This window comes from Zychaea mexicana (assembly GCF_025766255.1).
Source record: "Zychaea mexicana strain RSA 1403 chromosome Unknown BDB00scaffold_97, whole genome shotgun sequence".
Classification (NCBI taxonomy): Eukaryota; Fungi; Mucoromycota; class Mucoromycetes; order Mucorales; family Lichtheimiaceae; genus Zychaea; species Zychaea mexicana.
Window position 1 is genome coordinate 69,617 of NW_026516760.1, and position 13,895 is coordinate 83,511.

At 43.6% G+C, this 13,895-nt stretch overlaps 4 protein-coding genes across 4 annotated transcripts; 2 read left to right on the plus strand and 2 right to left on the minus strand.

The window, feature by feature from the left end:
• Positions 1-2,435: 2,435 nt before the first annotated feature.
• Positions 2,436-3,299, minus strand: BDB00DRAFT_641917 (dihydrofolate reductase-like domain-containing protein). The gene is made up of 2 exons (XM_053118136.1): positions 2,908-3,299; positions 2,436-2,821 (listed from the first exon to the last, which is right to left on the minus strand). Exons 1-2 carry the CDS (start codon positions 3,156-3,158, stop codon positions 2,476-2,478), a joined length of 597 nt encoding a protein of 198 aa, XP_052975246.1. The 5' UTR covers positions 3,159-3,299; the 3' UTR covers positions 2,436-2,475.
• A 142-nt stretch (positions 3,300-3,441) lies between these two features.
• BDB00DRAFT_876866 (uncharacterized protein) lies at positions 3,442-5,945 on the minus strand (the record flags this gene model as incomplete). Its single annotated transcript, XM_053127533.1, has 6 exons — positions 3,442-3,972; positions 4,058-4,165; positions 4,249-5,123; positions 5,195-5,301; positions 5,382-5,633; positions 5,737-5,945. 6 exons carry the CDS (start codon positions 5,943-5,945, stop codon positions 3,442-3,444), a joined length of 2,082 nt encoding a protein of 693 aa, XP_052975247.1.
• Positions 5,946-6,917: 972 nt separating this feature from the next.
• BDB00DRAFT_845628 (branched-chain amino acid aminotransferase) lies at positions 6,918-8,970 on the plus strand. The gene is made up of 5 exons (XM_053125094.1): positions 6,918-7,157; positions 7,254-7,611; positions 7,775-7,948; positions 8,027-8,206; positions 8,323-8,970. The coding sequence occupies exons 1-5, from the start codon at positions 6,987-6,989 to the stop codon at positions 8,493-8,495; spliced, it is 1,056 nt and encodes a 351-aa protein (XP_052975248.1). The 5' UTR covers positions 6,918-6,986; the 3' UTR covers positions 8,496-8,970.
• A 458-nt stretch (positions 8,971-9,428) lies between these two features.
• On the plus strand, positions 9,429-13,706 carry BDB00DRAFT_845631 (uncharacterized protein). Its single transcript, XM_053125095.1, has 6 exons — positions 9,429-9,745; positions 9,859-10,032; positions 10,227-10,484; positions 10,563-10,992; positions 11,136-12,835; positions 13,019-13,706. The coding sequence occupies exons 1-6, from the start codon at positions 9,623-9,625 to the stop codon at positions 13,472-13,474; spliced, it is 3,141 nt and encodes a 1,046-aa protein (XP_052975249.1). The 5' UTR covers positions 9,429-9,622; the 3' UTR covers positions 13,475-13,706.
• The last annotated feature ends 189 nt before the right edge of the window (positions 13,707-13,895 follow it).

Genomic DNA, 13,895 nt, shown 5'->3' on the forward strand with positions numbered 1-13,895 from the left:
GGTGGCTATTGTTTTTCAGAGCCATCATCTCTTTCCTGTCTGTGCCATTTAATGCCAAAACCTCGATCCAGTCGTCATGACAATGCTCGGTATGCAGCACAGCTTGCGTCTCTGTGTTATGTGTATCTGATAAGAGAAGCCTAGTTACATGCTGCATCATAATTTTATTACACTGCATTAACTTTCGATCAGCCATAATGGTATGCTAGTTGACTATGTTGCTACGTATTATTTACATAATCCAACACAAAATAAACGAATCACCTTGCAACAACTTGATTTTTAGACCTCTGGCATGCTTGCTGTGAACTTGATATTGCGTCTCTTTTGCTCGATTGTGACACGCGCATAGGCATCCACAAGAAAAGTAAGTGTATAATCGCGCTTTTTGCCACATCGCTTTAACCCTTGTTACAATGCGAGATTAGCAAAGCAAAGAAAAATATTCTTGCTTGGAGCTGTAGGACATAGTACACAATGTGGTCAGCCATATCAAGGGTTAAATTTATATCCATAAGCACAAGGTCTCGCTACAACCATGCCAACAGTTTCCCATCTGATGAGCTGAAGACCATCAAACTGGTTCGCTTACTCGCTGTAAGATTTCACCGTTCGTCGCATATGGAGCTTCTAGGATGTAATTAACAATTCCGTTTCTTTGAGGTGAAGAGGTATGCTATTCCTTCAAAAGAGAACCGTAAGTCCCGGATTTAAAGAGTGATGCACCAGAACCTGCATGCTTGCCATTTGGTCCAATCTATATCAAAACAGAAATGTTCTTGCGACAGTCATTATTGGAAACATATCTTTATTTGAATGGCAGAACCCAGCCTTGGATCTGTGCTTTGATGCATTTGCTTTGAATTGTACACTTCCAAAAACAAACAACGACTTAGTAGTGTACAAAATAGAACAAGCATACATCGCCACGAAATGCTATTAAAGGCATTATCTTACATATTAATAGCTTAATATTTTCTTAGGGTACACTTGAAACATTTTTGGTGCTCTATCTTCTCGAATACTGTATAGACTTAATAAAAAAAACCCCCATGAGAAGATGCTTCTTTTGCCTGTTGGTGTTTAAGGAACAAAAAGTATTGCCAGGAATTTTTCCTGGATTCGGCTTTGTCGATTTGGAAGCAAGCAAAGCATGTATAATCGATCGTTAAGCTAACAGACCTAAGCTTCTAAATGAGTCAAGTTCCCTTTTTTATGGATATCAAAACGCATTCGACAACGTTCTCACTTGATAAGAATACATAAGCTAAGCTTTGCTTGGCAGCAAGTCGTCTTGACAAAAATATTAAAAGGTAATTCAGCATTTCCTTTACGTAATACCAGTAGCATGAATAATAAATAATGTATAAGCAAAAAATCAATGGTTAGAAGGAGAAATGTTTTATAAAAGAAAATTTCACTCTTTGCTTCTCTGGCTCCACAGTCAGTGGCTTCTACTTTTTATTTTGGTGTGGTCCATCTACTATTTCTACAGGCTCTGCCGTCGTAGAACCATTGGTGGCAGTAAAAGAAATGGGCGTTTTAAACATGCGCCCTTGTTGTCCTTGTCCTCGTCCTGTGGAAAATTGCTCGGCAGCTTCGGGCACAGCGTAAGTAGCAAAGTCCAAAAATACTAAAACGTATTGCTCAAACATATTCTTGACTTTTAGGTGCCAATCATGGGCACATCATGCTTCCTAACACATGTGAATCTTCATCGTATCGTCCTTTTCAATCATACTCTAAAGAACTGAGGATTTCGTCGCGCATGATTTCCTTGTCACCAAAGATAATCGATCAACGTCGGTGTCAGCTTTCACAGACGCAAGATGGGCAGGGTCTCCAGATTACATTGGAATAACCCAATATTTGACATAAGCTTTGCGCGCTGTTGGCCAAACAAGTCATATTTTAAAGACAATGATGCCGTCTCGGGCGTATTTAAGGGCAATACCATCAGCATACCCGCATGTGAGCCAATGTCGTCGTTGCTGTGCAGCGCGTCCAGATCGTCGACACTATCAGGACAGTAGGCACGCAACATGATGTCTAGGCAAATTGATCCACCCATCGAGTCTGCACTCAGAATGACTTACCATGCGGGAACGTGGAGACCTTGTGTCAGTGGTTTTGTAAGCTTTTGAGTACACTCAAGCACACGAACTCAAAAAGGGGTCTGATCCCTGTATACCAAGTTGAAGCTGTGCGTCATCATTGTTAATAGAGAGCAGTCTAAAACCAGTGGTTTATCGGCCGGTCTTCGCTTGCAAGCTCAGGAACATCAAAGATCATCAAATCCCCCAGATCTCAAAACTTTGCCGACGGGATACGGAGCTGCAGAGTCGCACGTATTGACAACGCCCCTTTTGTCAAAAGAAACTGTCTGTGCTATCCAAGAGCGATGGCATAAACAGTAAGGTATCGATCATAGCAGCTCCTGATATAAGTACTACACTTTCTTTATTATTTGATTTTTTACATGTACTTTTTACGAACATACATTGTAAATTCATATTGTAAATCTTTGTGTGTTTGCACACCCTTTGGTACAGGCTGATCCACATACGCCTCCAGTTCCTCATGAGTAGCCAACCGAAACTCCTCGTCACTTATTTCTGGAAAGAACGTATCGCAATCGACCTTGGAACGTACACGCGTTAAAACAATATGCGTACATTTGGCATGCTTGATAGCGATCTTGTAGATTTGTGCACCGCCAATCACGAAAACGCGTCCGGCGCTTTGTTTTTCGGCTTCAACAAACGCGTCTTCCATATTACTCACTAATACGGTGGATCGATCTTCTGCGTCTGTTAGTTGCCTAACAGAAAATGATATTCTTTTTCAGCCGCTTTCGCTTCACAATTACTTTCCCCCCCCTCCCCCAGAAAATTCTTCAATAATTACATGTCATAGCTCGGATTGCGTGAAACGATAATGTTGAATCGATCGGACAAAGGCCGGAATTTAGGTGGAATCGACTCCCAAGTGACTCGACCCATAATGACGGCATTCTTTTTTGCGGATAAGCCTTCAGGAACATGGGTTGTAACGTGTTTGAAAAAGGCCATGTCGCGTGGGATTCGCCATGGGAGTCCACTTAATAGGCCAATGCCGAGTTCTTCTGTGGCTGCTACAACGAGTGCAAAGTTGGTCATTTCCGGGTACAAACGTGTAAAAAAAATATAGGTGGCAAAGTGAGTGGAGCTGAGAATGTATTGTTCTATGGATATTCAAAGGATAAATTATGCTAGCTTATAACATGCTTGATTACACCGTTTCTGTTAAGATAAATATCCTTTTTTTTTTTTCAAAAGTTTGTAAATCTATATAAAAGCTATCATAGTGTTCGAAATAGCCTATATTGGGGGGGATTATATGTGTGTGTTGTTAAATGTACAGTGGTGTTTTTTTTTGTTGTTGTTGCTATGCTACTAAATTTTATTGCACCTCGGCCTGTTGCCCAGTTACTGGACATGATGCTGCTTGTTGTCTGGTTACTGGACACACCATTGTTTGCGCATCCGATACTTTCTTTCCTGCGACAGGACATGCTGATACATCGTGTTCTTCTTGTCGCTGACCTGTGACAGGACACGCGGCTCCCGTTGCTGTCGAGCTTTGTCCAGTGACAGGACATTTATCGGTTTCCTTTTGACCCGTGATAGGACACACCGCCGCTCCGTCCGAACGTTGACCAGTAATTGGACATACAGCCACTGTATCATCGGTATCCTCTTTGGGTGCCTCATAAACAACGGTTGTCGCGTTATCCTCCGCGTCAGTTTTTTCTGACTCTTTGAAAAAGAAATCAACGCTTTCCGAGTCCATGGTATCGGCTGTCGTCAAGTCCTGTCGATGCCATCGTTCAAACTCTTTGGTACGGCGCCATCGACAGTTCAACTGTCGTTCCAAGTCGAGTACTTTGACTGGATCCATTTCACTACACGATTTCACACCCTTGAACACAGCCTATAACCCATACATAAAGATCGATACAGTTAGAATTAGCAAACCCAACATAAACTATCCCTTGCAAGGGTAATTTAATTATTACCTCGACAAGCGCTGGCGGTAATGATTTCCAATGATCCAATATCTTGTTGCTCCATCGAGTGTCCATGCCTTTTAACTTGGTCTTGAGCTCCTCCAAAGTTTTGGATGACTTAAAGTAGCAAGTTGATCAACCGTATCAGTACCTTAAACATCACTACAAACCACCTTTTGTGTTTTCCTCGAAAAACTTACCCCAAATGTTTGTTGAATCTCTTTCTCCCACACACCTAAACGGTCAGGACCCGGGTATGAATGATAAGCAGCCAGCACTAACTGAAGAGCCATGGCCGTATCTGGTTCAGGACACATTGCCATCCTCTTCACGCCATCCACCGCTTCTTTCAAACGGGCATCTGGCACAAACACATCGGCAAGGCCCAACCGCAGCAGCTCTGGAGCACGCAATCGCACCAACTCGGGTGGTGCCAATGCAAGATACAGCTCTGTGCCTGGTGCCAAGGGTTGTTTGCTCTGCATGCGCGGACGACACAATGATAGCAATAAAAGTGGCGGTACAGGCGCATAGGATAACTGCAGACCCATATCTAAAAACGTATCCTCCGTGATAACGCGAACAAATCCGTGCCAGAGGCCAACATAAGGTGCATTATTGGGTATCGCAGCATCAAACACTGTGACTGTCGTCTTTTGTTGTTGGAACGTGTCCAAGACAAAGTTGTAGTATGCATCCGCCACAGCATCGAGTGATGCCACTAAATTCTTGGTGTCGTCCTTGCCGACTTTGCTTGCTGTTTCCGCAAAGGCAAGTCCTACGCTAGTACATTTGCCGTCTTTGACAGTGGTCTGGCCGTTCCGTGTATCCATAGTGGAGACAGAAAAGGTCGAGGTGGATGTAGCAACAGGTCGTAAAACTCGACTTGTCACTCGCTTGCTGTTTTCTGCCTTTTCAAGCTGGTTGCTTAGTTCGCCCAGTCGATCGATGGTCAACACGTTGCCGCTTTTCGGGCCAGAGAAAGTAATTGTCGCCGCACCCCCCAGTTTTGGTTCTTCTGTCGAGGCAAATGAGTTTCCATCGTTGGATGTTTCATCCTCTGCATCTCCAGAGCCTATATTTCCATATAAAACGGTCTAAACATTGATTTTCTTACTCTTGTGCGTACTCGTTTACTTTTCTTACGTTTTTTGTTTTGCCACATGTGTGCATATGGACATGCTGGCTGAGACGCCTCCTTGCGATCCTTTGTCCAAGCGATATAGTCTCCAACATGAACAGGCTCCACACAACTAGTGGATAAAAATTAGATAATGTACATGTATGAGAACATCACCTCCCTCTTTGTGAGATATCGAGAACAGAGACTTACGATGCATAATAGAATGCTTTAGCTCTAATATACTCTTCGTCCATGCGAGCCTTGTCCCAATTGCCCTGTTCTTGTTGCTGCTTGACCCAACCACGAACAATTGTCGGCAACCCGGCCAAAAACTTGGTATCATTTTCAAAATCATAAACTTCCAAACGTCGATACGCCTTGACAGCCGGACTTTCTTCGACAGGGATATTCTTATACTTTTCATAGTCAAGATACTCGTCGAGATCAAAGTTTTGTCTGAATCTGCTTACCAAGGTCTATCAGTTTTCCACTTGATTCTCGTAATGAACGTCTTTCAAGGTAGCAAAATGCTACACGTTTTTTTTTAATTTCCCAAACTATTTACCTTGTAAAAAAGAAATGCTTGGCTCGTAGCAATTGGCGATTCTGCAATTCCAGCTTTGTCGGCTTGTTGTCCCCGCTGTTTTTCTCCTTGGGCAAACCCGCTATGATATTCTCAAGGCCAGCTTGGAACACACCGTCTGAATCCCAGGGATATTCAGCAAACGCTTCAAATGCTTGTCTTTGTTGTGGTGTAAATTGTTGATTGACCATAGTGAATCTTGTCGGTTAGCGAAAATTCAGGGAAGAAATATTAAAAATTGGTAGAATTATAGATCAGTTTCGAATATAGGGTGGAGTGAGTGGGGTTATATATGTATATCGCTCATGGGAAAAAAATATGCGCTGCACCGAGTAATTGTGCTTACTGTAACACCAAACGCTAAAATTGTTCCTAAATTGGGTTGATGGGATTTGCATTGCTTGGTAATCCACGAATTAAAGACATGGCATTGGCTGATTACAGTCTACCATGTCACTCATACTAACAGCTGCCACTCTTCTCCATCTGAGCAAATTAGCAGCAGTGTGCCGCTCAGTTATTGTAGCCTGGCAGCGACATGCAATAAGCAATATTCTCATCTTGATAGCAAAGCAATGGTGACTCTCTATGAGTGATTGCAGTCCACTACGCATGTGCTTTCAAAAAGCAAACAAACTCAAATGTCCTGAATAGCATAAAGCTTATCAGCAACTCTGATCTTGCAAAAGTGACCAACAGCAATATTGTGATGAAATGGTTCACTGATACGGAGCTGATATGACAGATGTAAAAGGGCAATTCCAGTATATGTTGTTGGTTGTATGCAGAGAATAATAGCAGTATCTCTGTCGTATTCTGGTCCCCGGGATTGACTGGAAACCCTATTAGAATACCAACCAATGACTACTTATCGCAGCATTCTTTGCTGAGGAGTCGTGTCTTTTTTCTCTGAATAGTTGTATAGTAAAAGAAAAAGCACAACGGTCTGCTTGCTAGTGTTTTGATCTCCCGGCCTGAAGAATAGTTTACCCCGCATTGTTGTATAACGCATCGGGTCAGAAAAAATAAAAAGAGAGTGACAAGCGGCTTGATAATTTATCCATTAGATCGAATCGTAGACGCCGAATCCAAAATGACTCACAGAAACCGTTGGCGAAAGAAAGTATACATGGAAACTTATTGCTAATACGTCGTTCTTTTTCCTCTTTCTCTTTCTCTTCCATTTTATCTCTCTCTCTCTCTCTCTTTTTTTTCCACATAACAATAGTAGCATGGCCGCTGACAAAATTGACTGGAACAATATAAGCTTCCAATACCGCGACACGAACGGTTACATGAAATACACTTGGACTCTCGAAAACGGTTGGGATCAAGGCTCGTTTGAAACTGATCCCTACCTCAAGGTCCACATGTGCGCAACCGGTTTGAACTACGGTCAACAGGTTCGCGACTCTTTCTTTTTTCTTTCTTTCTGCTTCCATGTCAACAATCGCGAATGGAAAAGAAGCTTAGTTATCCAATCCTGTTTTATTTTATAGTGCTTTGAAGGTTTGAAGGCTTTCAAGGACAAGCAAGGACGTGTCCGTATTTTCAGACCCCAAGAAAACGCAGCACGCATGCGTCGCAGTGCACCTATTGCACATATGCCCGAGGTGCCGGAAGAGATCTTTTTGGACGGCTGCAAACGTACGTGCGAAAAGAACATTGACTTTGTGCCCCCGGTGGAAAGTGACGGTGCGTTTTATCTTCGTCCCCTGTTGTTTGGCAGTGGCCCTATGATTGGCATGAATGCTGCGCCAGAATTCACGTTTGTCGTCTTTGGTATGCCGGTGGGAAGCTACTACAAGGGTGGCATCACCCCTGCCAAGGCTGTCATCATGGAAGCTATTGATCGTGGTAAGCTTCATTTTTTGGTTCATATATCAGAGACGTCAATCGCTCTATTGTCTGTGTGTTTTGTTAGGGGGTAACAAAAATAACAAAAGGAACAAAAGGGCAAGAAAGGGCGAGAGGGGGAGGGGATTCTATCAAGTGATTAAATGGTGCTTTTTTTTTAAAGCTGCTCCCAAGGGCACCGGTTCCGCCAAGTTGGGTGGTAATTATGCACCCACCTTTGGCCCTATGGGCAAGAAGATGGCCGAAGGCTATACACTGACGCTGCATCTGGATGCCAAAACTCGCAGCTATGTGGATGAATTCTCGACCTCCAACTTTGTTGCATTGACCCCTCCTGGTAGGCTATTTTTAAGAATATCTGATGGAAAAGAAAAGAAAGCGAGTGGTGAATTGACCGTGGAAAGGGACTGTGTAGATGCCAATGGAGTCCGTACCTTTGTGACGCCCAACTCCGAGTCGATTCTGCGCTCCGTTACGCGTCTGACCTTGGAAGACATTTGCACCAAGTTTGGCTGGAAGGTTGAGGAGCGACCCGTTGCATGGAGTGAGATTGTTGAAGGCAAATTCAACGAGGTGGCTGCTTGTGGCACTGCCGGTAAGTTTTGGGTGGCTGAATCATGGTAGAATCAAACACGTGTGTTCTGTAAGAAACAAGAGTGGCTGATGCATTAACAACAACAACAACAACAACAATTGTTTGCGCGCTATTAGTTGTGCTTACACCGGTGAAATCAATCACCCGTGGAGACCAAGTGATAGCCATTGGAGACCAAGAAAAGATCGGCGAGGGCTTCCAGAAGCTGTACGATTACTACCGCGGTGTTCAAAAGAGCGACATTGAGGATTCGTTTGGCTGGATGTGGCCCGCAGAAGGCTTGGCCTAAACAACTTGGAAGGAGAAGAAGAAGAACAAGAAGAAGAAAAGGATGAAACGGGTTCCTTGCTTTTTAGAATTAGATGGTTATTTGCAGTGCAACCGAAACAAAAAAACAAAAATGCAGCGCAATGCATTGCATACCCACAACAGCACTAAAGGGCAACGCAAACACTCGCTGCTGTGCCTGCCTATATTACAACGAACATGACACACAGTGCCTTTTTATATATGCTACTGGCAAACCAAGCAGCAGCCCGCGCGCTCGTTAAAGAGAAAAAAAGGGAAAGCAAGGGAATGGGGAGAGAGGAAGGATGGAAAGGAGCAAGCATAAGAGAGAGAGAGAGAGTAAGGAGGGGAGGGGCTGACTCAGTCATAAGGGAAAGAGGAGGGGGGGGAGATGGTTCGAAAACTGTCTACTGAGCTTGCCACTAATACACACACACACACAGGGCAGAGCAGAGCAGAGCAGAGCAGAGCAGAGCGCTTATTAGCTTAGCTTAGTGCAAGAAAAAGTGTATATTGCAGCAACAACAACAAAAACAACAACCTTCGCTTCTCTCTCTTCCACTTTTTCCTCTTTCTTATTAATTTCCACTCATCTTGCCATCTTGCAATTCAGCTTTTCCATTCCTTCGTTTTCCTTGCTATTTGACCGCCCGCGCGCTAAAGAGGCTGGGGAGGCTGTAAAAAGAAATATAAATTCGAATGCTCCCAGTTACACAGACAGCTGCTTTCTACGGTCCCCTCTATGACAGAGGCACATGTTATCATCATTCCTGCTGTTGTTGTTGTTGTTGCTGCTGCTATGATGCTAGTAATAAAAATGCCGGGACAACAACAACAACTGCCAGTGCCGCTGCCTCTACGACTATGACATTATGTTATCACCAGCAACAAGTACAAGAAGAACAGAAAAACAATGGCTGCTGCGACTTGCCTACGACGACGACGACGACGACGGGGCCAGGAACAACAACAACAACAACAACTGCAACTGCAACTGCAACGACAGAACAGTATCCTCTCGATTCTACGTTTACATGCTCACTCTGTAGCGGTGTTGCAGTGACCGAGGAGCAGATATCACTTGCTTCAGCCATCATCCATCCAAATCGACCCGCAACGTCCTCCTCCATGGGCGATATGGATGAAGACGAGTATCGACTCTCAAAACAAACAATGCGTCGCAACCACGCCATCCACGAGCTATTGGAAACCGAACGCGACTATGTCACTGATCTTGGCCGTCTTGTCGAAGCAAGTTTCTAAACACTTACCTAGACAAAACTCACACTCTATTTCTTTTTGATATTCATCGCTTGGCAAAAAAAAAAAAAAAAAGAAAAACAACAATAACAAAACGTACATAGGTCTATTTTGATACACTCGCTCGACAAGACTGGATTCCTCTGCAGCATAAACAGACCATACTCCGAAATGCATCGGATCTACTGTCATTCCACCGCATTTTCCTGGCCACCTTGGACGAGAATTTTGAGGAACGAGGCGTCGGTGAGCACATTGCAAAGGCATTCCTGGATATGGTAAATAAAACAAAAAATCAGAAAGTTTGAGCTTCTCCTCTTCTATATAGAAGAATAGAACAAGTAACGATATACAAGATAAATTAGACTTGAAGGGGGAGGTGGGGAGCGGGGGGGGGATAAGAATCCTATTAGCCACAGTACTCACTTCTTTAATTTCCATGCTATGTAATGCGTTCAATGAAACGACTTAGGGTGATCACTTTTTAATGTACACTCGATACTGCGACTTGCACGACGAAGCCTGGTCTTTGTGTGAAGAATACCGCGACCGCCCTGAATGGTCTCACTTCACCAAAGAGTGTACCGCCATGATTGCAGAATCCACCCCGGTCTCGTCCTCTGTGGTCAGTGGCTCGCTCATGGACCAGGTGTCCAGTAGCCAACAGCAATTATCAGCATCGTCTTCACCTGTCGGTAAAAGACTTCAGTTTGAAGACTATTTGATCAAGGTAGAGTGCAAAAGAACCCCCCAGTTTTAATTCACTCTGGCTAATATATATCACTCACACACACACACACACACACAGCCAGTGCAACGCATATGTCGTTATCAGCTACTTTTAAAGGAAATCATTCGCTATACACCCGATGACGCAGATGACTATGCAGTTTTGAACGATGCAATGAACCTGGTCCACACAACCGTTGCAGAAATCGACCGTCTCAAGAACGAAAAGGATATCGGCAAGCGCACAGAGCGGTTCGTACAGCGGTTCGATGGCGATTGGCGAATCAATAAGCGTCATGTCGTCAAGCTTGGCAATTTGCTCATATCAGGGGCCATTGAGGTCACCTACACCGCATTGGGTCAGAGCGTTGCCAAGCCGCGCTACCTGGGTTGTTTTGTATTCCCAACTTATCTGATTCTCGTTCGCCCGAAAAAGGTCACCACCTATGAGCCGAAGCATTGGTTTCCCTTGCGTCTAGCAGAGCTGGAAGACTTGGCTGATATTGAAGGTTGGTTTTAATCCATGATCTGCAACCCCCCTCCCCCAAAGTGTATCTGCTATTATAGCACCTCTTCTCCTTATATACATACATATATATATATATACTATGTATGCGACATGATCATCTTTTTTAACCCATCTGATTTATAGGTCAACAAGAACATTCATTCGTAGTCAGATGCAAAAAGCATACATTTGCATTTAGCGCTACATGCAACCAGGAGAAACAACTTTGGCTCAAACATCTAGAAGACGCTATTGAGAGAGCCAAACTGGAGGAATCTGTGCAGAAGGAAGAATTAATTGTACCATCACTTGCAGGAATTGCCGCTACACCAACACCCACAAAAAAACTGCAACAACAACAGCAGCAGCAGCAATCCAATGTTCGTTTATCGCGTTCGTTCACCAATATTCTCGATATGAGACTTTCTTCATCCTGCAACAATTACAGTAGCAACAGCAGCAGCAGCAATAACAGCAACAGTCACCATAGCAACAACGGTCCAACATCACCTATTCCTATTGAATTGAAGCGATCTGTCTCAACCAGTGTGCAATTGAATAATATCATTGCCGACTTGACTAGGACTACCATCACCAATTCCCCTTCGAACAACAACAATAACAACGTTTCAAGTAATAACGCTTCATCTCCTTCATCGCCACCTAAACCTGCACCATTACAAAAACGATATTCTGCCGACTACCCAGCATCGAGGCGGAAAGAGCTATTAAAATCAAGAACGAATTCCGAAATTTCACGAAAACGTCCTGGATCGCTCGACTTGCTTTCATCAACGCCAAATGCAACTGCCCATTCCACGCCAGGAGTACCGATGATGGCGGCGACACCGAGCACACCTACTAACATGATAGGCAAAATGTCAATGCAGATCAAAAGCAACCATCAGAACGCATTACGCGTGGCTGTGGATCACAAACTCCATGCCGTGTGTACTCAGGATTATCTGTCATCCAGAGCGACATGGTACCTTCGTGACAGAGAAAACAATGTTGTTGATTTGCGCAAACGGAAATCCATGCCGTTCATGCGATCCTCAGCGTCTAGTTTTTCCATCATGTCGCCGTCGAGACGCATCAGCGAATTACCACAGCCACACATTCAACAACAACAACAGACTGCAACGCTTGATTTAGAGATTCAATCGACAGTCAGCTCAACAACTAGTTCAGCTGCTGTTACATCGGTCACAGCAACAGCTGCTGCTGCTGCAGTAGCGACAACCAACGATAGTCTGGATACGCTAAGACCATCAAGTCGAACACCGTCACCAAGACGAACATTGCCACACAGCGCTAGTGATTATTACTGCATGTCATCATCATCATCAACATCACCCATATCCGATACAAAAATAAATTACAGCCATTCTACTGCTTTACCAAGCTCTATGCCGACCTCAACAACAATGACAAACATTCTTCAACAACAGCCAAGATTAACCATTGATACGCAGCGCCATCGTGAACAGTCAAAGTACGGCAAAACAACAACAACAACAACGATGACGCCATCCAACGCAGCAACCACTCCTATCAGTCTATTTTCGGGGATGGATCGCTCCTTGTCAACACTCAGCATGCAGCCGTTCAAAAAGAACGCACTCGTCGACAGAATGTTTAGCAAGTTATCCAATCTGAGTAAGAAATCGATGAGGAGGCGCGGAGGACGACAACGACGACGAGGACGGTATCTCGATGATGGTGGTACTTGTGACGATGACCACTTGTACCGAGATGACATGATGGATGATGACGATGACGAAGGATCGCATTATACAGAAGGGGATTATACCTCAGACCTAAACTCCTACAATGCCAGTGAGGTATGTAACAAGGGCCAGGGAAAAGAAATAGGGGGGGAGGGGATTACCAACTATCTCTTATCTGCATAAGAGGATACCTTGCTTCATATACCCTGGATCACATTTTTTAATGCATATTACCTTCAAACAGAAACAAAAAAAAAGAAACTAAACAAATATACCATTGCTTGAAAAATCTGATAGATGGATGATTCACGGCAAGATTCCATGTCCAACATTTCACTTTGCCGATACCGCTCTGCAGCCACTGATCAGGGAGGAACTCATCATCACCGTCATGCATCACCACGACGATCGCATAACAAGGGTCCAATTTTTCGATGGATTCGGAGTGAAAGTGGTGTCAGCACAAGCAAACGATCCTACAACCGCCAACGCCAACAACAAGAAGAGGATTTTTCAACCACAAACACAAGCAGCAACCACCAACAAAATTCTGAGCGACCCCCTGTAGCTTTTGCATATGCTTCTACTCCTGTACAGCAGCAGCAACAGCAAGAACAAGAACAATGCCACCCTCAGAAAATTTGGAAACGGACATTCAGTGCTTCGAAAAAGAAACTAGTATCGTCTTCTTCTCGCATAAGCAACCTCAATAGCAGTAGTAACAACACCAGAGGACCCTCCGCGCGTTTTTGAAAAAAAAAAAAAGCATATCTACCGGGAGAGAAAAAAAAAACATCATTTATTCTGCTCTCTTTTTTTCTTTATAACATAACGTTGTTTATATACACCTACTACTACTACTAACTACTACTACTAATGCTTTTAATAATAATTTATGACAATAATAAAAATATTACTAATGAAAGTAAACTCCATCTCCATTCTCCAAAAAAGCATACGCTTACAACTGGATACTTTGTTCACGTTTCATCCTTTTTTTTACTAGTTCTTTCGATGTCAGTTTTCTTTAGGCAACAATCCTAATATCTTTCTATTATGCAACGATTAATAAGGTGCACATAAAAAGCAGATGGATGAGTCCAATTGCAGAACAAGAGTATGCATAAAAAATAAACTTAAAAATTGGCGAATATATATAACCCTCACACGCCTT

What these genes read in the sequence shown, in the direction of transcription:
- BDB00DRAFT_641917 (XM_053118136.1), bottom strand. Translation starts at nt 3,158, where the DNA reads ATGACCAACTTTGCACTCGTTGTAGCAGCCACAGAAGAACTCGGCATT. An exon ending in CGCAATCCGAGCTATGACAT is followed by an intron (nt 2,822 to 2,907) that starts GTAATTATTGAA and finishes ATTTTCTGTTAG; the next exon opens with GCAACTAACAGACGCAGAAG.
- BDB00DRAFT_845628 (XM_053125094.1), top strand. Translation starts at nt 6,987, where the DNA reads ATGGCCGCTGACAAAATTGACTGGAACAATATAAGCTTCCAATACCGC. An exon ending in CATGGAAGCTATTGATCGTG is followed by an intron (nt 7,612 to 7,774) that starts GTAAGCTTCATT and finishes TTTTTTTTAAAG; the next exon opens with CTGCTCCCAAGGGCACCGGT. An exon ending in GGCTGCTTGTGGCACTGCCG is followed by an intron (nt 8,207 to 8,322) that starts GTAAGTTTTGGG and finishes GCGCGCTATTAG; the next exon opens with TTGTGCTTACACCGGTGAAA.
- BDB00DRAFT_845631 (XM_053125095.1), top strand. Translation starts at nt 9,623, where the DNA reads ATGGGCGATATGGATGAAGACGAGTATCGACTCTCAAAACAAACAATG. An exon ending in AGACTTGGCTGATATTGAAG is followed by an intron (nt 10,993 to 11,135) that starts GTTGGTTTTAAT and finishes TCTGATTTATAG; the next exon opens with GTCAACAAGAACATTCATTC. An exon ending in ACTCCTACAATGCCAGTGAG is followed by an intron (nt 12,836 to 13,018) that starts GTATGTAACAAG and finishes AAAATCTGATAG; the next exon opens with ATGGATGATTCACGGCAAGA.